The sequence below is a fragment of the Petromyzon marinus genome, chromosome 68, assembly GCF_048934315.1.
Source record: "Petromyzon marinus isolate PM22_M1 ecotype Great Lakes invasive population chromosome 68, UKy_Petmar_22M1.pri1.0, whole genome shotgun sequence".
NCBI classification, from domain to species: Eukaryota; Metazoa; Chordata; class Hyperoartia; order Petromyzontiformes; family Petromyzontidae; genus Petromyzon; species Petromyzon marinus.
The window spans coordinates 7,214,482-7,238,265 of NC_133734.1; the positions used below are offsets into that span (position 1 = coordinate 7,214,482).

At 49.4% G+C, this 23,784-nt stretch overlaps 1 protein-coding gene across 1 annotated transcript in view; it reads right to left on the reverse strand.

Annotated features, from left to right (window-relative positions):
• Positions 1-23,404, reverse strand: part of LOC116956856 (prolyl 4-hydroxylase subunit alpha-1-like) — a 36,642-nt gene extending 13,238 nt beyond the window's left edge. Inside the window, exons 1-8 of the mRNA XM_032978704.2 lie at positions 22,951-23,404; positions 20,586-20,664; positions 18,160-18,256; positions 12,686-12,837; positions 8,757-8,894; positions 3,710-4,066; positions 2,214-2,506; positions 140-316 (exon numbers count right to left, since the gene is read on the reverse strand). Coding sequence (XP_032834595.2) covers positions 140-316; positions 2,214-2,506; positions 3,710-4,066; positions 8,757-8,894; positions 12,686-12,837; positions 18,160-18,256; positions 20,586-20,652 — 1,281 coding nt within the window. The 5' untranslated portion in view covers positions 20,653-20,664; positions 22,951-23,404. The remainder of the gene's footprint in view (positions 1-139; positions 317-2,213; positions 2,507-3,709; positions 4,067-8,756; positions 8,895-12,685; positions 12,838-18,159; positions 18,257-20,585; positions 20,665-22,950) is intronic.
• Between the last annotated feature and the right edge of the window lie 380 nt (positions 23,405-23,784).

Genomic DNA, 23,784 nt, shown 5'->3' on the forward strand with positions numbered 1-23,784 from the left:
CTTCCCCCCTCTCTCCCTCCCCCCTCTCTCCCTCCCCCCTCTCTCCCTCCCCCCTCTCCCGCTCTCCCTCTCCCTCCCCCCTCTCCCCCTCTTTCTCACCCTCCCCCTCTGCCCCCTCTCTCCCCTCCCCCTCTCCCACCCGTGGCTTTGCGAGTTCCTTGATGAGGTGGATCTCCTGGTCTGACACCACTCCGTGGTAGCGGACGATGAGTGGCCGGTCCCACTCCTCCTCCAGGCGCAGCGGCCGCAGCAGCAGACGCGGATTCCTCCGGCCGTCCCACAGCCGGCAACTCAGCCGGGCGCGACGTCTAGACGTCTGGACGGACACGGAGACAGAGAAACAGGGAGAGAGAGAGACAAGGAGACAGAGAGAGACAGAGAGGCAGGGAGAGAGAGAGAGATAAGGAGACAGAGAGAGAGAAACAGGGAGAGAGAGACAAGGCGACAGAGAGAGACAGAGACAGGGAGAGAGAGAAGGGAGAGAGAGACAGGGAGAGAGACAGGGAGAGAGAGAGACAGAGACAGGGAGAGAGAAACAGGGAGAGAGAGAGACAAGGAGACAGAGAGAGACAGAGAGACAGGGAGAGAGAGAGACAAGGAGACAGAGAGAGACAGAGAGACAGGGAGAGAGAGAGAGATAAGGAGACAGAGAGAGAGAAACAGGGAGAGAGAGACAAGGCGACAGAGAGAGAGAGAGAGACAGGGAGAGAGAGAAGGGAGAGAGAGACAGGGAGAGAGACAGGAAGAGAGAGAGAGACAAAGACAGGGAGAGAGACAGAGAAACAGGGAGAGAGACAAGGAGACAGAGAGAAAGACAGGGAGACAGGGAGAGAGAGACAGAGAGACAGAGAAACAGGGAGACAGGGAGAGGGAGACGGGGAGAGAGAGGCAGGGAGAGATACAGGGAGAGACAAGGAGACAGAGAGACAGGGAGAGAGACAGGGAGAGAGAGACAGGGGCAGAGAGACAGAGAGACAGGGAGAGAGAGACAGGGAGACAGGGGGAGAGACAGACAGGGAGACAGGGAGAGAGACAGAGAGAGAGACAGACAGGGAGAGAGACAGAGACAGGGAGACAGGGGGAGAGACAGACAGGGAGACAGGGAGAGAGAGACAGGAAGAGACAGGGAGAGACAGGGAGACAGGGAGAGAGAGACAGGGAGACAGGGAGAGAGACAGAGAGAGAGACAGACAGGGAGAGAGACAGAGAGACAGGGAGAGAGAGACAGAGAGACACGGAGACAGACAGAGAGAGACTCGGGCTCCTGTTGACATCCCACAGTCGGCAACCCAGCCGGGCGCGACGTAAAGCCGTCTAGACGGACACGGAGAGAGACAGAGACAGGGAGAGAGAGACAGAGAGACAGGGAGAGAGACAGGGAGAGAGAGACAGAGAGACAGGGAGACAGGGAGAGAGACAGGGAGAGAGAGACAAGGAGACAGGGAGAGAGACAGGGAGAGAGAGACAGAGAGACAGGGAGACAGGGAGAGAGACAGGGAGAGAGAGACAGAGAGACAGGGAGACAGGGAGAGAGACAGGGAGAGAGAGAGACAAGGAGACAGGGAGAGAGAGAAGGGAGAGACAGGGAGAGAGACAGGGAGAGAGAGACACAGAGACAGGGAGAGAGAGACACAGAGACAGGGAGAGAAAGACAGGGAGAGAGAGACAGGGAGAGAGAGACAGGGAGAAAGAGAAGGGAGAGAGAGACAGGGAGAGAGAGATAGAGACAGGGAGAGAGAGACAGAGAGACAGGGAGAGAGACAGGGAGAGAGACAGGGAGAGAGACAGGGAGAGAGAGAGATTAAGAGACAGGGAGAGAGACAGGGAGAGAGAGAGACAGCGAGACAGAGAGACAGAAAGACAGAGAGACAGAGACAGAGAGACAGGGAGAGAGAGACAGAGACAGGGAGCCAGGGACAGAGAGAGACAGGGAGAGAGAGACAGAGAGACAGGGAGACAGGGAGACAGGGAGACAGAGAGACAGAGACAGAGAGACAGGGAGAGAGAGACAGGGAGACAGGGACAGAGAGAGAGACAGGGAGAGAGAGACAGAGAGACAGGGAGACAGAGAGACAGAAAGACAGAGAGACAGAGAGACAGGGAGAGAGAGACAGAAAGACAGGGAGACAGGGAGACAGAGACACAGAGACACAGAGAGACAGAGGGACGTGGAGGGAGCCGTGAGGTCGTCCGTCGTCAACCCCCCGACTCACCATCTTGATCCCCTCTCCCCGACACAGCTTCATGTAGCTTGCACTTCTTCCATCGTCCACCTCCTCCCCCACTTCCTCTTCCACCGCCTCCTCCTCCTCCTCCTCGTCATCCCCGAGTCTCTCTCCCCCCATCGTGTCCTTCCTCCTCCTCTTCGAGGACGGCGACGACGACGACGAGGAGTCACTGCGGATGCCGGTGGTGAGCAGCTGAGATTCGTCGTCTCCCTTGCGCTTGGAGGACAGCGCCCGGGAGAAGTAGTCCAGGTTCCCCTGTGCACGCTCGTGAGACGGGTCTGGGGAGATGATGGGGAGATGATGGGGAGATGATGGGGAGATGATGGGGAGATGATGGGGAGATGATGGGGAGATGATGGGGAGATGGAGATTGGGATGGGGGGGCATGGGGAGAGAGAGATGGGGCGGGATAGTGAGAGAGAGATGGGGAAATGGAGAGATGGAAATTGGGATGGGGGGCATGGGGAGAGGGAGATTGAGGGGGGGGGGAGATGGGGGGATAAATGTGGGGAAAGATATGGGGAGATGGTGTGTGAGAGATGGGGAGATGGGGAGAGAGAGTGAGATGGGTCTGGGAGGAGGCGGTGGTGGTAGTGGTGAGGAGGGAGATGGGGAGATGGATACGGGGAGAGAGATGGGGAGAGTGAGATGAGGAGAGATGAGGGTGAGAGATGTGACAGCCTCTCCTCCAGACAGACACGTTCTAGAACTAGCCCACCGGACGTCGTGTAAGCCACAAAGGTCTCGGCGGTGCCGGTCCACCTCCCAACAAACAAATGGCAGCCTCTCCTCTACAGAGACGCATTCCAGAACTAGCCCACTGCACTTCATGCAAGCCCCAAAGGTCTCGGCGGTATTGGTCCACATACCGACAAACAAAATGCAGTGTAAATTTTGATTTAAAGCTTTCGTGACTGCAGTAATTCATATTTTTACCTCTTTCGGTAAGTCACGTTGAAGGGAAACAATAAAATAATAAAGTATACTATTATGAGATGAAGGGAAACAATAAAATACATTATTATTTTCTTGTTTTATATATATTTTATTATTTTATTGTTTCCCTTCAACGTGACTTTACCGAAAGGGCTAAGAAAATGCAGTGTTTCCTCTAAACAGACGCATTCCATGAACGAGCCCACCGGACCTCGTGTAAGACTCAGAGGATCCAAGCGGTACAAGGTCCAGCTCCCGAAAGATGAGCGGCAGCCTCTCCTCTACACAGACACATTCCAGAACTAGCCCACCGGACCTCGTGAAAGCGACAGAGGTCCAGGCGGTACCGGTCCACCTCCCGACAAACAAACGGCAGCCTCTCCCCTCTACACAGACACATTCCAGAACTAGCCCACCGGATCTCGTGTAACCCACAGAGGTCAAGGCGGTAACGGTACAGCTGCCACGCACACATGCACACGCACACACACACAACATCCCTCCCTCTGTGCTTCTCTCTCTCCCCGCCCCCCCATCACTCGTACCCAGCGCGAGCAGCTGCTTCGTGAGCGCGTACGCTTCCTCCGTCTCCCCCTGCTGAAACGCCACGAAGCTCAGGTGGTCCAAGACGTCCACCTCGTCCACCGCCGCCGATCCCGTCAGCCACTCCACCCCCTCCACCGCTGATCCTCCCCCCGGTGTCTCCTCCACTTCTCCGTCCTCCGCCCCACGTCTCTCCCCTCCTCCCGCTGCCCCCCGACGCTTCTGCCACGTGGTGCCGCGCACCATGCGCAGAGCCTGCCGCATCCACAGCTGCGTGTGCCGGTAGTCGCCCTCCGTGTAGGCGACGCGGCCCAGGTCGTAGCAGTCGCGAGCAGACAGCGCGTCGTGGAACTTAGCGCCTTGGACGTGCACGCACACAGGGGGAGCGACGGTGGGTTAGGGTGGAGCGGTGTGGAGAGAGGAAGGGTTTACGGGGTCCAGAGACTCAGAGACTCGGGGTCTAGAGACTCAGAGACTCATGGGACTAGAGACTCAGAGACTCGGGGTTTGGAGACTCAGAGACTCATGGGTCTAGAGACTCAGAGACTCGGGGTTTGGAGACTCAGAGACTCGGGGTTTGGAGACTCATGGGTCTAGAGACTCAGAGACTCAGGGTCTAGAGACTCAGAGACTCAGGGTCTAGAGACTCAGGGTCTAGAGACTCAGAGACTCATGGTCTAGAGACTCAAGGTCTAGAGACTCAGAGACTCAGGGTCTAGAGACTCAAGGTCTAGAGACTTAGAGACTCAGGGTCTACAGACTCAGAGACTCAGGGTCTAGAGACTCAGAGACTCGGGGTTTGGAGACACAGAGACTCGGGGTTTGGAGACTCAGAGACTCGGGGTTTGGAGACTCATGGGTCTAGAGACTCAGAGACTCAGGGTCTAGAGACTCAGAGACTCAGGGTCTAGAGACTCAGGGTCTAGAGACTCAGAGACTCATGGTCTAGAGACTCAAGGTCTAGAGACTCAGAGACTCAGGGTCTAGAGACTCAAGGTCTAGAGACTTAGAGACTCAGGGTCTACAGACTCAGAGACTCAGGGTCTAGAGACTCAGAGACTCGGGGTTTGGAGACACAGAGACTCAGGGTTTGGAGACTCAGAGACTCAGGGTCTAGAGACTCAGAGACTCAGGGTCTAGAGACTCAGAGACTCAGGGTCTAGAGACTCAGAGACTCAGGGTCTAGAGACTCAGAGACTCAGGGTCTAGAGACTCAGAAACTCAGGGTCTAGAGACTCATGGGTCTAGAGACTCAGAGACTCAGGGTCTAGAGACTCAGAGACTCAGGGTCTAGAGACTCAGAGACTCAGGGTCTAGAGACTCAGGGTCTAGAGACTCAGAGACTCATGGTCTAGAGACTCATGGGTCTAGAGACTCAGAGACTCAGGGTCTAGAGACTCAGAGACTCAGGGTCTAGAGACTCAGGGTCTAGAGACTCAGAGACTCAGGGTCTAGAGACTCAGAGACGCAGGGTCTAGAGACTCAAGGTCTAGAGACTCAGAGACTCAGGGTCTAGAGACTCAGATACTCAGGGTCTAGAGACTCAGAGACTCATGGGTCTAGAGACTCAGAGACACAGGGTTGAGAGACTTAGAGACTCAGGGTCTACAGACTCAGAGACTCAGGGTCTAGAGACTCAGAGACTCAGGGTTTGGAGACTCAGGGTCTAGAGACACAGAACCTCAGGGTCTAGAGACTCAGAGATTAGAGACTCAGAACCTCAGGGTCTAGAGACTCAGAGACTCACAATCTAGAGACTCAGAGACTCATGGTCGAGAGACTCAGAGACTCAGGGTCTAGAAACTCGGAACCTCAGGATCTAGAGACTCAGAGACTCATGGTCTAGAGACTCAGAGACTCATGGTCTAGAGACTCAGAGACTCATGGTCTAGAGACTCAGGGTTTAGAGACTTAGAGACTCAGGGTCTAGAGACACAGAGATTAGAGACTCAGAGACTCAGGGACTAGAGACTCAGGGTTTGGAGACTCAGGGACTCTGGATCTTGAGACTCATGGTCTAGAGCAGGGGTGGGCATTTTTTTTTAATTTGCAGGCCACAATGGGTTCTAAAATTTGACAGAGAGGCCGGGCCAGGAACAGATGGATGGAATGTTTGTGTGAACTAATATAAATGACATGTAAAAATCATTACATGAAAGGATTTGGCCTTTAACAGGTAGCAAAGCATTTATTTGCAAGGCAATTTAACAAATTGCACGAACATGAACAATACAAGAACACGTCGTCACGTGACTGATCAAACATCGTGAAAACATCTGAGGCCTGCGCCCAAACCAATGACCTCACTTGAACTTCTTTATTATCTACATTAACAGGTTAGAGCAGCCAGGCAGGCTGTGTGTCGGAGATTTGGCTCCAACCTCGCTGCAGCAACACATCATCACTTTCAGTTTCAGTGGGAACAGTGTTGTTGATCTCCCATTTTTGCAAGCGCATCCAAGTCTGGAGTTATTTTGGTTGTGGCAATTCTCAGGATAGATCTGAGGTGCTGATCCGATAACTTTCATCTGTGACGGGCTTTGTTGGCGTTCGTGACGCTGGAATGTCTGCTCACACACATAAGTCGAGCCAAAACAAAGTCAGCATCTTCCGTGCAGTCCTCCGGAGGTTTGGAAACGCGGCTCTGTTAAGTGAAGCATAAAAGTCATTCAGTTTAACAGAGTTGAACTTCTACTTTAGGACTGAAGTCAGACTGAAGATCTACCAGTTCCAACTGCAGCTCCCGTGGTGCTGTTTCAGAGTCTTGTGACAGCAGACAGGACACCAGCTGAAGTGACTGTTCAATGTTTTCGAAATCAGAGAACCTACGGGCAGAATTCTCCGTGCAGGTGCTCAAGTGATTTGCTGTATTTTTTTATGTTTCGCGGTGCCTCTTCCTGCATGGCAAGTGTGGGGGGGAAATGAGCAAAATATTTGTTCGCAATTTGTCTGGAGAACAAAGTGAGCTTGGATTTGAAGGCTTTCACATGTTTGTACATGTCGTGAACAAACTGATCTTTCCCCTGCAGTTTCACATTCAGCTCATTCACGTGTGAAAATATGTTCACAGCAAACGCGAAGTCACTGAGCCCAGTTCTTGTCGCATAGCTCAGGGAATTCGTCAGATTTCCCCATCAACTCCAAAAATGCGATGATGTCCTCTTTCAGCTCCCACACTCGTAACACTTTCCCCAAACTTAACCAGTGGACACGAGAGTGGTACAGCAAGTCCTGATGATCCGCATCAGTTTCCTCCAGGAACATAATAAACTTACGGTGCTGAAGTCCCCTTGCTCGTATAAAGTTAACAAATTTTACGGCTGGATTCACGACATGATTAAGCTGCAATACAGACTTACACAGGGATTCCTGATGGATGATGCAGTGAAGGAAAATAAGATCCTGGTCAGGGTTTTCCTCTTTCACTTTATTCTGGATTCTTTTCAGCAGCCCAACATTTTTTTCCAGATAAATTTGGCGATCCATCCGTTGTGACATTGACAAGTTTACTCCAAGGTAGCTTCATTCTTTCGATGACAGCAGACACCTGGTTATACAAGTCCTCTCCCCACTTTGTTCCTTTCAGGGGACTCTATGGTCAAAAACTCCTCTGTTATTTAAAAACTGTCGTCAATGCCTCAGATAAAAATGAGGAGCTGAGCATTGTCTTTTACGTCCGTACTTTCATCCAGTGCTAGTGAATATAACTCAAAGAAATCAGACTTTTTGCTTAATTGGCCGGCTATATTTTCATCAATCAGTTCCACACGGCGAGTCACAGTCCTGCGTGATAAACTGACTTTTTCAAATTTGCTTTTGATCTCCGGACACAAGATGCCTGCTGTCTGTACCATGCATTCTTTTACAAACTCGCCTTCGGAGAAAGGCTTGCTAGCCTCTGCCATTTCGAATGCCACCAAAAAAACTTGCCTTGGTAGCCGACTCTTGAAGCGCAGTTTGTCGGTGAAAAAAATGTTGCCGGGTCTGTAAATTTAGCCGCCAACCTCTGAGCCTTGCGTTGACTCCTTTTTAGCGTCGTTAGTATGCTTCGTAGCCAAGTGACGGCTGATGTTGCACTCCTTGAAAACTGCGACAGTTTCTCGGCATTTTGTTGTCCACTCCGTGTTAAACACTCGGCACTCATTGTCCACTTTTCGTTTCCTTCATCCGCTCATTTTACAGAAGGGCTCACAGGGCAAAGCGAAAAAGTGAAGGGAGCACCGAATCCAACGCGGCAATGTAAACAAACCCTGAAAATGGCGCTGACGGCCCACAATGCATTGCGAGATCATGTGCCCTTTCGAGCCCTATACACCACACTCCCGGTCAAAGTGCGCCATCTAATGGGGAAATGGGGGCATTACAGGAGAAAGGTAAAATTTAATTTAATAATAATAATATTTGGACAAGTTCGGCGGGCCGGATTAAAAAGCCCAACGGGCCGTATACGGCCCGGGGGCCGTACTTTGCCCATGTCTGGTGTAGACTCAGGGTCTAGAGACTCAGGGTCTAGAGACTCAGGGTCTAGAGACTCAGGGTCTAGAGACTCAGGGTCTGGAGACTCAGGGTCTGGAGAATCAGAGACTCAGGGTCTAGAGACTCAGGGTCTAGAGACTCAGAGACTCAGGGTCTAGAGACTCAGAGACTCAGTGTCTAGAGACTCAGGGTATAGAGACTCAGAGACTCAGGGTCTAGAGACTCATGGTCTAGAGATTCAGGGTCTAGAGACTCAGAGACTCAGGGTCTAGAGACTCAGGGTCTAGAGACTCAGAGACTCAGGGTCTAAAGACTCGAGACTCAGGGTCTAGAGACTCATGGTCTAGAAATTCAGGGTCTAGAGATTCAGAGACTTAGGGTCTGAGACCCGGCCCAGGCTGACAGCAGCCACAGACATAGAAGGTCTCACAGAGTGAGTAATTCTGTGAGTGAGACTCTCTGTGAGTACTTCTGTGAGTGAGACTCTCTGTGAGTACCTCTGTGAGTGAGACTCTCTGTGAGTACCTCTGTGAGTACCTCTGTGAGTGAGTCTTTCTGTGGATGAGTGAGTACCTGGTAGGTTCCCATCTGCGATGTCGCGTGTCCTCAGTCTGTAGGTGTCCTGTAGACGCATCAGGGCCTTGGCTGCCCCGGTGACGTCCTCCTCGGTGGGCAGCCGCAGACGCTGGGCAGATACGTTCGCTAGGAACTCTGGGTAAGAGGGAGACGGAGACAAAACGAGCTCTGGGTGAGTGAGCGAGCGAGTGGGTAAGCGAGTGGGTGAGCGAGTGGGTGAACGAGTGGGCGAATGAACGAGTGGGTGAGCGAGGGGGTGAGCAGGTGAATGAGCTAGTGAGCGAATAAGCGAGTGAGCGAGTAGGTAAGTGAGTGAATGAGCAAGCAGGTGAGCGAGTGGGTGAGTGGGTAAATGAGTGAATGAGCGAGTGGGTAAGCGAGTGAACGAGCGAGCAAGTCAATGAGCAAGTGGGTGAGCGAGTGGGTGAATGAGCGAGTGAGCAAGAGGGTAAGCGAATGAGCGAGTGGGTGAGCGAATAAGCGAGTGGGTGAGCGAATAAGGGAGTGAATGAGCGAGCAAGTGAATGAGTGAGTGGGCAAGTGGCTGAATGAGCGAGTAAGTGAATGAGTGGGTAAGCGAGTGAATGAGCGAGTGAATGAATGAGCGAGTGGGTGAGCGAGTGGGTCAGTGGGTGAATGAGCAAATGTACGGATGCGTGAGCGAGTAAATAAGCAAGTGAGCGAATGAGCGAGTGGGTGAGCGAGTGGGTGAGTAGGTGAATGAGTAAATAAATGAGCGAGCAAGTGAATGGGCGAGTGGGTGAGCGAGGGGGTGAGCGGGTGATTGAGCGAATGTGCGAGTGAGTGAATGAGCGAGCAAGTGAATGAGCGAGTGGGTTTGCGAGTGGGTGAGCGGGTGAATGAGCGAGTGGGTGAGCGAGTGGGTGAGCGAGTGATAGAGCGAGCAAATGACGGAGAGAATGAGCGAGTGAGTGAACAAGCGAACGATTGAGCGAGTGCATGAGCAAGCAAGTTAGCGGGCGAGTGAATGAGTGATCGATTGAGCGATAGAGTGAGCAATCGAGCGAGTGTAAGCTGAGTGAATGAATGAGTCGACGAGCGAATTAGTGAATGAGCGAAGGATCGAGTGAGTGAACGAGTGAGCGAGTGAATGAGTGAGAGATCGAGTGAGTAAGTGAAGGAGTGAGCGAGTGAATGAGTGAGCAATCGAGTGAATGAGTAAGAGCGTAAGTGACAGAGTGAATGAGAGGGTAAATGAGCAATTGAGTGAATGAGCGATCGAGCGAATGAGCTAGTGATTAGAGTGAATTAACGATCAAGTGAACGAATCTAAGCTGAGTGAATGAGCAAGTGCACGAGTGAATGAATGAGCGAGCGATCAAGTGAATAAGCGAGCGATCGAGTGAATGAATGAGCCATCAGAGTGAATGAACGATCGAGTGAGTGGGCGATCAAGTGAGTGAGTGTAAGCTGAGTGAGTATAAGCTGAGTGAGCTGAGTGAATGAGTGAGTGTAAGCTGAGTGAGTGAGTGTAAGCTGAGTGAGTGTAAGCTGAGTGAGTGTGAGCTGAGTGAGTGTGAGCTGAGTGAGTGTGAGCTGAGTGAGTGTGAGCTGAGTGAGTGTGAGCTGAGTGAGTGTAAGCTGAGTGAGTGTGAGCTGAGTGAGTGTGAGCTGAGTGAGTGTAAGCTGAGTGAGTGTGAGCTGAGTGAGTGTGAGCTGAGTGAGTGTGAGCTGAGTGAGTGTGAGCTGAGTGAGTGTGAGCTGAGTGAGTGTAAGCTGAGTGAGTGTAAGCTGAGTGAGTGTAAGCTGAGTGAGAGCTGAGTGAGTGTGAGCTGACTGAGTGTAAGCTGAGTGAGTGTAAGCTGAGTGAGTATAAGCTGAGTGAGTGTGAGCTGAGTGTGAGCTGAGTGAGTGTAAGCTGAGTTTGAGCTGAGTGAGTGTGAGCTGAGTGAATGAGTGAATGTGAGCTGAGTGAGTCTGAATGAGTGAGTGTAAGCTGAGTGAGTGTGAGCTGAGTGAGTGTAAGCTGAGTGAATGAGTGAGTGAGTGTAAGCTGAGTGAGTGTGAGCTGAGTGAATGAGTGAGTGAGTGTAAGCTGAGTGAGTGTGAGCTGAGTGAGTGTGAGCTGAGTGAGTGTGAGCTGAGTGAGTGTGAGCTGAGTGAGTGTGAGCTGAGTGAGTTTGAGCTGAGTGAGTGTAAGCTGAGTGAGTGTGAGCTGAGTGAGTGTGAGCTGAGTGAGTGTGAGCTGAGTGAGTGTGAGCTGAGTGAGTGTGAGCTGAGTGAGTGTAAGCTGAGTGAGTGTGAGCTGAGTGAGTGTGAGCTGAGTGAGTGTGAGCTGAGTGAGTGTGAGCTGAGTGAGTGTGAGCTGAGTGAGTGTGAGCTGAGTGAGTGTAAGCTGAGTGAGTGTGAGCTGAGTGAGTGTGAGCTGAGTGAGTGTGAGCTGAGTGAGTTTGAGCTGAGTGAGTGTAAGCTGAGTGAGTGTGAGCTGAGTGTGTGTGAGCTGAGTGAATGAGTGAGTGTGAGCTGAGTGAGTGTAAGCTGAGCGCGTGTAAGCTGAGTGTGAGCTGAGTGAGTGTGAGCTGAGTGAGTGTGAGCTGAGTGAGTGTGAGCTGAGTGAGTGTGAGCTGAGTGAATGAGTGAGTGTGAGCTGAGTGAATGTGAGCTGAGTGAGTGTAAGCCGAGTGAGTGTAAGCTGAGTGAGTGTGAGCTGAGTGAGTGTAAGCTGAGTGAGTGTGAGCTGAGTGAATGAGTGAGTGTGAGCTGAGTGAGTGTGAGCTGAGTGAGTGTAAGCTGAGTGAGTGTAAGCTGAGTGAGTGTGAGCCGAGTGAGTGTGAGCTGAGTGAGTGTAAGCTGAGTGTAAGCTGAGAGTAAGTGTGAGCTGAGTGAATGAGTGAGTGTAAGCTGAGTGAGTGTGAGCTGAGTGTGAGCTGAGCGAGTGTGAGCTGAGTGAGTGTAAGCTGAGTGAGTGTGAGCTGAGTGAGTGTGAGCTGAGTGAGTGTGAGCTGAGTGTAAGCTGAGTGAGTGTGAGCTGAGTGAATGAGTGAGTGTGAGCTGAGTGAGTGTGAGCTGAGTGAGTGTAAGCTGAGTGAGTGTGAGCTGAGTGTGAGCTGAGTGAGTGTGAGCTGAGTGAATGAGTGTAAGCTGAGTGAGTGTAAGCTGAGTGTGAGCTGAGTGAGTGTGAGCTGAGTGTAAGCTGAGAGTAAGTGTGAGCTGAGTGAATGAGTGAGTATAAGCTGAGTGAGTGTAAGCTGAGTGAGTGTGAGCTGAGTGTGAGCTGAGTGAGTGTGAGCTGAGTGAGTGTAAGCTGAGTGAGTGTGAGCTGAGTGAGTGTGAGCTGAGTGTAAGCTGAGTGAGTGTGAGCTGAGTGAATGAGTGAGTGTGAGCTGAGTGAGTGTAAGCTGATTGATTGTGAGCTGAGTGAGTGTGAGCTGAGTATGAGCTGAGTGAGTGTGAGCTGAATGAATGAGTGAGTGTAAGCTGAGTGAGTGTGAGCTGAGTGAGTGTGAGCTGAGTGAATGAGTGAGTGTGAGCTGAGTGTGAGCTGAGTGTGAGCTGAGTGAGTGTAAGCTGAGTGAGTGTGAGCTGAGTGTGAGCTGAGTGAGTGTAAGCTGAGTGAGTGTGAGCTGAGTGAGTGTGAGCTGAGTGAGTGTGAGCTGAGTGAATGAGTGAGTGTGAGCTGAGTGAGTGTGAGCTGAGTGAGTGTAAGCTGAGTGAGTGTGAGCTGAGTGAGTGTGAGCTGAGTGTGAGCTGAGTGAGTGTGAGCTGAGTGAATGAGTGAGTGTGAGCTGAGTGAGTGTGAGCTGAGTGAGTGTAAGCTGAGTGAGTGTGAGCTGAGTGTAAGCTGAGTGAGTGTAAGCTGAGTGAATGAGTGAGTGTGAGCTGAGTGAGTGTGAGCTGAGTGAGTGTGAGCTGAGTGAGTGTGAGCTGAGTGTGAGCTGAGTGCGTACGGCTCGCTTGCTACCCACCGGTGGCCGGGTTCATGATGGCCGAGTCGTCCAGCGCCCGCCACTGCTGCCCCAGCCTCTTGAGTAGCCGGTAGGCGTTGACCGGATTGCCCAGGAACCCTTCCGGGTCGAGGGTCGCGGAGCGGCGGACTTCCTGTATAGACTCCGCCCACCTACGAGGGAGAGCGCGGTGAGAGCGGTGAGAGCGGTGGGGGGGTGGTGGTTGGGCGAGTGGGTGGGTGGCTAGGAGATGTTAACTACATCGCCTGATATGCAGGAGGTTGTGGGTTCAATCCCGACCCTGATGCCTGCTGCTGCTGCTGCTGTATATTTGCAGGTTGCATGTGGCGACATGTACACTGCCTTGCCCGGTATACATGAGGCCGTGGGTTCGATCTTGACTCTGACAATGCCCGTGCATTTGGAGTTTGTGCGTCTCTCCCCCCCCCCCCTCCCCCGCCCCCCCCCCCCCCCCCCCCCCGCAGCCGCGTGGATTTTTCCCACGGGCTTCCTCAGGCTTTTTGCCCTCCACATGCAGATTCACCGTGCGTTTGCAAGCATTTGGCCGCTACGCATTCCCACGTAAGCCAACCCCCGTTGGGCTACCATTTGTGGCGAGGCCGCTTCTGAAGCAGAGCTACGTAGCTCTGGTCAAATGAACACAACAAATCGTGAAATAGGTGTCGGGCTCGATCATGCACGGTGTCATGAAAATGCGGGCTGATCTGTTCATTATAGAACTGGCGTTTCAAAAACGAGCAGAAGGCGGGAGGCATTAGAGGTGACGGTGTGGAGAGGGCTTGGGGAGAGAATGAGGGGAGGATCGAGGACTTTGAACCGGTGGAGGGAATCGGCGTCACGAGGAGCGGCCACCTCGCGCCCTTTTTGCCTCCTCGACAGCCACGAGACGGAGAAAAGTGCCGGCGGACGACGACCACAAAGGCAGGCCAAGATCAGCGAGGGCGGTAAGAAGTGAGGGTGATGAGGGTGGTGAGAAGTGGTAAGATGTAAGAAGTGGTAAGAAGTAAGAAGTGGTAAGAAGAGGTAAGAAGTGGTAAGAAGTGGTAAGAAGTAAGGGTGGTAAGAAGAGTGGTAAGAAGAAATAAAAAGTGGTAAGAAGTAAGAAGATGAAGCTGGTTGTAATTACTGGCGAAACGTCATACTCAGATTGTAAATGCTGTGGCTTGGCTCTCCAACACACCGGTGTGCTGTACTACTATGCACTACTATACTATACAATACACTATCACTACTATACTATACAATTCACTACTACACACTACAATATTACTACACTACTATACACTAAACTACTACACACTACACTATACTATACACTACACTATACACTACACTACTATACACTATATACTACACTACTATACACTATACACTACACTACTACACATTACACTACTATACACTACACTATATACTACTATACACTACACTGCTATACACTGCACTACTACACACTACACTGCACTACTATACACTAGACTACTACACTACTATACACTGCACTACTATTCACTAGACTATACACTACACTACACACCGGTGTGCTGTAACTACTATACACTACACTATCACTACACTGCTATAGACTACTATACACTACAATAAACTACTATACAATACTATACTACTATACACTACTAGACACTACACTACTCCTATACACTACACTAGTACCATACACTCCACGACTATACACTCCACTACCATACACTACACACTCCACTACTATACACTACACTACTACACACTCCACTACTATACACTACTATATACTACACTACTATACACTACACTACTATACACTACACTATCACTACACTACAATACACTATACACTACTACACTACTATACACTACACTATCACTACACTACTATACACTACACTATCACTACACTACTATACACTACACTACACCACTATACACTTCACTACTATATACTACACTACTATACACTACACCACTATACACTACACTACTATGCACTAAACTACTATACACTACTCTACTATGCACTACACTACTATACTAATATACACTACACTACCATACACTATACTACTATACACTACACTTCTATACACTACTATAGACTCCACTACTATACACTACACTACTATACTCTACACTACACACTACACTATACAATACTATACACTACACTACTATACACTACTATACACTTCACTATACACTACACTACTATACACTACACTACTATACACTAAACTGCTATACACTACACCACTATACGCTACACTACCATACACTACACTACTCTACTATACACTAAACTACTATACACAACACCACTATACGCTACACTACTATACACTACCATGCACTACACTACTATACACTACTCTACTATACACTACACTACTATACACTACACCACTATACACTACACTACCATACACTACACTACTATACACGTCTATACACTACACTACTATACACTACACTACTATACACTACACTACTATACACTTCACTACTATACACTACACTATACACTACACACTACACTATACACTACACACTACTATACACTACATTATACACTACACTACACACTATATACTATACACTACTACACACTACACTGCACACCGGTGTGCCGTACTCGTGACGAAGTGGCATGTTCTGTTGGCATGACAACCCTTGCTCGTTCGCTGCGTCAGATGGCGGTGGGGGGTTTTAACGACACATTTTTATATTTACGCGATCCAACCCAACAAACCTCTACTATGGAAGTAAGACGTGATAAGAAGTGATAAGACGTGATAAGAAGCGATAAGAAGCGATAAGAAGCGATAAGAAGCGTTAAGAAGCGATGAGAAGCGGTGAGAAGCGGTGAGAAGCGGTGAGAAGCGGTGAGAAGCGATGAGAAGCGATGAGAAGCGATGAGAAGCGATGAGAAGCGGTGAGAAGCGGTGAGAAGCGATGAGAAGCGATGAGAAGCGATGAGAAGCGATGAGAAGCGATGAGAAGCGATGAGAAGCGATGAGAAGCGATGAGAAGCGATAAGACGCGATAAGACGCGATAAGACGCGAGAAGAAGCGAAGAAGTGAGAAGAAGCGAGAAGAAGCGAGAAGAAGCGATACGAAGCGGTAAGAAGCGGTAAGAAGCGGTAAGAAGCGATAAGAAGCGATAAGAAGCGATAAGAAGCGATAAGAAGCGATAAGAAGTGATGGAGAACGATGAGAACGATGAGAACAATGGAGAACGATGAGAACAATGGGAATGATGGGGCTCCAGGTGGCCCGGGGGGGGGGGGTGTTTTAGGTGAAGCCTCCGCACCAACCAGCGGCTGCACTGCTTGCAGGCACGCAACCAGCGGTCCGCATTTATTTATTTATTTTAGAACGGTGTTTTCATTTATAAAAAAACGTTAGCGGCATGCACAGCGATTTGCCAGTTTATTTAGAAGGACTAGTCCATCTATGTTCTGAAAAGAGGAGGGGGGAGATGAAAAATTAATGTATGCTGTCTGAAAGCCACCATAAGCGTGAACAATCAATTAAGACCTGAAATGGTTTATCAAATCCTTCCAATGATTGCTAAGCCAGAATCCATCTTCTCGGTTGAAATTGTCTCTGTGCTTGTATATGTGGATAGCCTCATGAACAAATCTCTCATGGTAGCCAGATGGCCTACAAAGAACCTCTGTCTTGGAGAAGTCAATGTCATGTGAGCCTACTGAATTATAACAATGATCTGCCACGGCCGAGGTGTTGGTCCTACCGTGTTTAAGGTCTGCTTTGTGTTCACGAATGCGGTCCAAGACATGGCGTTTGGTTTCTCCAATGTAACTACTACCACAGAGGCAACTTAGTTTGTAGACACCAGGGTACTGTATGTCCGGAATCACATCTTTTACAGACGGAACCAAATCACGGATTTTATGTAATGTGTTGAAACGGACCTGGATCTTGTGTTTATTCAAGATTTTGGAGATCTTTTTTTGTGATCCCCGCAATGTAGGGTAAAGTGATAGTTTTGAAAGGCTCCTCAAGAGGGTCCTTCTTCATAGTTTTAGTGATAGCTTTGCGGATTGTATAGTCGGAGTAACCATTAGCCTTAAGAGCTTGGTGTACGTGCTTGAGTTCACTGCCTATGTGTTCCTGGCCGGATATGCATTGGGCTCTATGGTACAGAGTCTTGATGAGAGAATTCTTCTGTGATGGATGATGGTGGAAATCCGGTTTCAGATAAGCATCTGTATGGGTAGCTTTCCTGTAGACAGAGTGGCTAATTGAACCATCAGGTCTCTTTTTTATTAGGACATCCAAAAAAGGTAGCTTGCCATCTTTTTCAACTTCCATGGTAAATCTGATGGCTGGGTGTATGGAATTGATGTGGTTGAAGAATTGGTCTAGAGCAGGCCGGCCATGTGGCCAGATGACAAAAGTGTCATCCACGTACCTCTTCCATATGGTTGGGCGCAGAGTGGCAGTCTGGATGGCGTTAGTCTCAAATTTCTCCATGAAAATGTTAGCTATAACCGAAAATAGGGGGGAGCCCATTGGGGTGCCCTCAGTTTGTTTGTAGAAAGTTCCATTCCAAGTGAAGTATGTATTGGTTAAACAGTGTCTCACCAGGGGGGGGTACCTCAGTGTTTAGTCCTTGATGAACCAAGTCTTCAATGATTGCGATGGTGTCAGGTACAGGAACTTTGGTGAATAAGGAAACTACATCAAAACTGACAAGCAGGTCGTCTGGGGACAGGGAAATACCCTTGATTCTCGATACCAGGTGCGTAGAATTTTGTACCACAGAGGTGTTTTTTCCAGTGAAAGGACGCAGGATTTCAGACAAAAAACGAGCCAGTTTGTAGGTGGGGGAGTTGATAGTAGAGACGATGGGACGAAGGGGTGCATCTACTTTGTGTATTTTTGGTAAGCCGTATAATCTTGGTGGCCTGGCAGCAGAAGGTTTCAACGAAAACTGTTTAGATTGATCAATTAATGCGGTTGAATCAGAAATTATTTTGTTGGTTTGTGTGACGAGGCTGTTGGTGGGATCTCTTATAATTTTTGTATAGCTACCATCATCGAGTAATTCTTTAATTTTGTTGTTATATTCTATTTTATCCATGATGACATAATGTTGATGATGACGATGCTGCTGATGACAATGCTGCTGATGACGCTGCTGATATTGATGTTGCTGATGCTGCTGATGATCATGAAGCTGATGACAATGCTGCTGATGACGCTGCTGATATTGATGTTGCTGATGCTGCTGATGATCATAATGTTGATGCTGCTGCTGATGACAATGCTGCTGATGATGTTGATGATGATGTTGATGATGACGATGCCGCCGATGATGACGATGCTGCTGATAATGTTGATGATGACGATGCTGCCGATGATGACGATGCTGCTGCTGATGACGATGCTGCTGATAATGTTGATGATGACGATGCTGCTGCTGATGATGACGATGCTGCTGATGCTGTTCTCACGCTCTCAGGCTGTGCAGACGTCTCTGTTGCACGGCGATGTACGAGTCGAGAGAGAGCAGAAGATCCGCTTCGGTGTCGAGCAGCTCGCTCATGTGTCCTGAGACGACAGACGAAGATCGAGGGAGGGAGGGAGTTGCAAAAACACAGCAACACACACAGACATACACACAGAGATACATACACACAGAGACACAGAGATACATACACACAGAGACACACAGACATACACAGAGATACATACACACAGAGACACACAGATATAGACACAGAGACACACAGAGACACAGAGATACATACACACAGAGACACACAGACATACACACAGAGATACACAGAGATACAGAGATACAACAACAACACACACAGACATACACACAGAGATACACAGAGAGACACAGAGATACAACAACAACACACAGACATACACAGAGACACAGAGATACAACAACAACACACACAGACATACACACAGAGATACATACACACAGAGACCCACGGAGATACATACAGAGATACATACACACAGAGACACACGGAGATACATACACACAGAGACACACAGAGATACACAGAGATACAACAATTGGCGCCATTCGCCACTAAGTGGCTGTGACGTCACCACGGCGCTTGTGCCAGGCTAGGTGCATGAGGAGGAGGTCACGGGGACAGACGCTGCAGGTGCCATGGGTTGACTGCTGCTGCTGTGCCAGGCTAGGTGCATGAGGAGGAGGCCAGGGGACAGACCCTGCAGGTGCCATGGGCTGAATGACTGAGATGAGTGGTAGATTCACCACCACCACCACCTGTGCCCCCTACTGTGCCAACTTGCTGTGCTTTAGCCACCCGGCGCTCCGCTCGTTGTTGTGAGCGTCGCTCCTCCGCCCTCCATTGTTGTTGCCAGAGGGGCGACTGCCTCCAACTGCCCCAGTCGCCTCACTGTGCACCTAGCCTGGCACTGCCCAGTAGCAGCAGCGTCCTTCACGAGCCTCCTCCACAGAGGCCGATCTTGACACCGCTGGTACCGCTCATCGACAAGTCCACTCAGCTCCACAGACACATGCACACACAGGGACGTGTACGGAGATGTACAACAGGGTGCTTAAAAAAAAACGCGTTAAAACTTCTGAGAATCTGAAAACAACAGCCACAAGGAATGCGCCTCCGGGCTCCAGAGACCACCTGGGGAAGATGGCGAAGGCAAGGCGGGGAGAACGTTTTCACTTTTTTGAAGCTATGAACGTGACCACATTTTACTCTTTGGTGACATTACCGAAAAAACCAAAGAGTAATTCCTGCAGTCACGAAAGCACCAAATCAAGGTGACCACATTTGTCAACGTGTCCGCAGTATTGGAGTATTTTTTTATCCGTTATTTTTCCATTTAAAAAAAACGATAAAATAATAAAAATATAAAACGATAAAATATTTTTATTATCTTATTGTTTCCCTTCTAACGTGGTGGTGACTTTACCGAAAGAACCAAGAAAAATAATTCTATTGTTTTATATTTTTATTATTTTATATTTTTATTATTTTATTGTTTCCCTTCTAACGTGGTGGTGACTTTACCGAAAGAACCAAGAATAACAATTTTATTGTTTTACAATAATTTTATTGGTTTATATATTTTTATTATTTTATTGTTTCCCTTCTAACGTGGTGGTGACTTTACCGAAATAACCAAGAATAATAATTTTATTGTTTTACAATAATTTTATTGTTTTATATTTTTATTATTTTATTGTTTCCCTTCTAACGTGGTGGTGACTTTACCGAAATAACCAAGAATAATAATTTTATTGTTTTACAATAATTGTATTGTTTTATATTTTTATTATTTTATTGTTTCCCTTCTAACGTGGTGGTGACTTTACCGAAATAACCAAGAATAATAATATTATTGTTTTATATTTTTATTATTTTATTGTTTCCCTTCTAACGTGGTGGTGACTTTACCGAAAGAACCAAGAATAATAATTGTATTGTTTTACAATAATTTTATTGTTTTATATTTTTTTAAATTATTTTATTGTTTCCCTTCTAACGTGGTGGTGACTTTACCGAAATAACCAAGAATAATAATTTTATTGTTTTACAATAATTTTATTGTTTTATATTTGTATTATTTTATTGTTTCCCTTCTAACGTGGTGGTGACTTTACCGAAAGAACCAAGAATATGAATCCCTGCAGTCACGAAAGCTTTGAATCGAAATTTAAAAGTGGCTGTGCTCGCGTGCCCATGGTTAATTTTTACGTTTTCGATTATTTACCTTCAAAAAAAAAAATCCGGCTAACAGCGCTTGCCCCGACAGTCTGTTAAAGGCTACACAAGGGATCTTTGTCTTTGTGTTGTGTGTGTGCGTGTTTGCGTGCGTGTTTGCGTGCGTGTTTGCGTGCGTGTGTGCGTTTGCGTGTGTGTGTCACCTATTGATGTGAACACCTCCGTCAGTGCAGGCCGAACCACCAGCACAAGCAGCAACAGCCGCAGCATGATGGCCAACTCCTGAAACACGGGACAGGCACACAGACATGGAAAACAATCCAGCAAATCATCGCTACCCCTACTACTACTGGCAGCAGACTCACACACAGGGACAGCTGCCACTGGGGGTGTCCCCTAGGCTATAGGATCACACAGCAGCAACAATCATCGCTACCCCTACCACTACTGGCAGCAGACTCACACACAGGGACAGCTGCCGCTGGGGGTGCCCCTATGCAAAAGGATCACACAGCAGCAGCAATCATCGCTACCCCTACTACTACTGACAGCAGACTCACACACAGGGACAGCTGCCGCTGGGGGTGCCCCCTAGGCTATAGGATCACACAGCAGCAGCAATCCTCGCTACCCCTACCACTACTGGCAGCAGACTCACACACAGGGACAGCTGCCGCTGGGGGTGCCCCTATGCAAAAGGATCACACAGCAGCAGCAATCATCGCTACCCCTACTACTACTGACAGCAGACTCACACACAGGGACAGCTGCCGCTGGGGGTGCCCCCTAGGCTATAGGATCACACAGCAGCAGCAATCCTCGCTACCCCTACTACTACTGGCAGCAGCCTCAAACACAGGGACAGCTGTCACTGGGGGTGTCCCCTAGGCTATAGGACCACACAGCAGCAGCAATCATCACTACCCCTACTACTACTGGCAGCAGACTCACACACAGGGACAGCTGCCACTGGGGGTGTCCCCTAGGCTATAGGATCACACAGCAGCAGCAATCATCGCTACCCCTACGACTACTGTCAGCAGACTTACACACAGGGACAGCTGTCACTGGGGGTGTCCCCTAGGCTGTAGGATCACACAGCAGCAGCAATCCTCGCTACCCCTACTACTACTGGCAGCAGCCTCAAACACAGGGACAGCTGTCACTGGGGGTGTCCCCTAGGCTATAGGACCACACAGCAGCAGCAATCATCGCTACCCCTACTACTACTCGCAGCAGACTCACACACAGGGACAGCTGCCACTGGGGGTGTCCCCTAGGCTATAGGATCACATAGCAGCAGCAATCATCGACACAAACACCATCACGATCATCATCAGCACCATGGTGTTGGAAATGATGTTGCTGATGACACTGCTGATGCTGCTGCTGATGACACTGCTGTGTGACGCTACTGCTGATACTGCTGCTGACACTGCTGATGATGCTGCTGTGTGACGCTACTGCTGATGACACTGCTGATGATGCTGATGATGCTGCTGTGTGACGCTACTGCTGATGACACTGCTGATGATGCTGCTGTGTGACGCTACTGCTGATGCTGCTGCTGATGACACTGCTGATGATGCTGTGTGACGCTACTGCTGCTGCTGATGACACTGCTGATGATGCTGTGTGACGCTACTGCTGATGACACTGCTGATGATGCTGCTGTGTGACGCTACTGCTGATGCTGCTGCTACTGCTGATGATGCTGCTGTGTGACGCTACTGCTGCTGATGATGATGCTGATGATGCCGGTGCTATTGCGGACGCTGCTGATGACAACTGCTGATGATACTGCTGATGACACTGCTGATGCTACTACTGCTGCTGATGATCTTACTGCTACTGATGACACTGTTGCTGATGCTACTGCTGCTGAGTTTATGCTGCTACTGCTGATGACACTACTCCTGATGAAGCTACTGCTGATGCTACTGCTGCTAACACTGCTGATGACACTACTGCTGATGAAGCTGCTGCTGACGAAACTGCTCCTGATGACACTGCTGCTGATGACACTGCTGATGAAGTTGCAATTGACACTGCTGATGAAGCTGCTGATGACACTGCTGATGAAGTTGCTGATGACACTGCTGAAGTTGCTGATGACACTGCTGATGACACTGCTGATGAAGCTGCTGATGACGCTGCTGATGAAGCTGCTGATGACGCTGCTGATGACACTGCTGCTGCTGATGATACTGCTGATGATGCTGCTGATGAAGCTGCTGATGACGCTGCTGATGAAGCTGCTGATGACACTGCTGCTGACACTACTGCTGATGACACTGCTGCTGATACTGCTGCTGACGCTACTGCTGCTGATTATGATGATGATGCTGCTGCTGTTTGATCGTTAATGTAACTTTTAAAACTTTTTTTCACCCCGCCTCCTGTAGGCCCCCGACGGGCTCTCGGGCCCTCCTCGTTCGCCTAGAATCCCCTACCGACCAGGGCGGCAGGCCCCGGGCGGAACAACAACAACGCCGCCGACGACGACGAAACTTTTTTTTATTAATTTAAATTATTTCAACGATTTTTGCTGCAACGTTCAAAGTTTACCGAATTGAAGTCCCCGATCGCCTGCGCCGTCTTCAGAAGCGTTCACACGGAACCAACGCCTGCTGCTTGCTGCTGCTGCCTGCTTCTTGATGCTGCTGCTGCTGCCTGCTGCTGCTGCCTGCTGCTTGCTGCCTGCTTCTTGCTTCTTGCTGCCTGCTGCTTGCTGCCTGCTTCTTGCTGCCTGCTTCTTGCTGCCTGCTTCTTGCTTCCTGCTTCTTGCTGCCTGCTTCTTGCTGCCTGCTTCTTGATGCTGCTGCTGCTTGCTGCCTGCTGCTTGCTGCCTGCTTCTTGCTGCCTGCTTCTTACTGCCTGCTTCTTGCTGCTGCCTGCTGCTGCTGCCTGCTTCCTGCTGCCTGCTTCTTGCTGCTTGCTGCTTGCTTCTTGCTGCGTGACCTGAAGCGACTGAGCAATGGTGGAAGTTGTGCGATGGGGGGGGGGGGAATCGATTCCTCCGATCGATTCCGAGCAAACTGTCGAATCCGCAACGGCAACAAAAATCAATTCCGGGGAATCAACGCAACACGCCGGGGGGGGCGGGGCTAAGTGATGGGTGGGTGTTGGTGGTTGATGAGTGGAGGGGCAACTCCTCGACTTACGAACGCGATCCGTTTCCACCCCAACGTTGGCCCCAGCTGCGAACTCAGTCCGTGCGGTGCGGGAGGGGTTGGGGTTGGCGTTATTTTATATTATTTTTTATTTTATTTTTATTTTAATTTAATTTAATTTTTATTTTATTATGTTCATTTTTACTTATTTTATTTCCATTCTACGTGACTTTACCCAAAGAAGCAAGAATAATTCTCATCTCTCATCACTTTAGGGGCTGTCCATAAA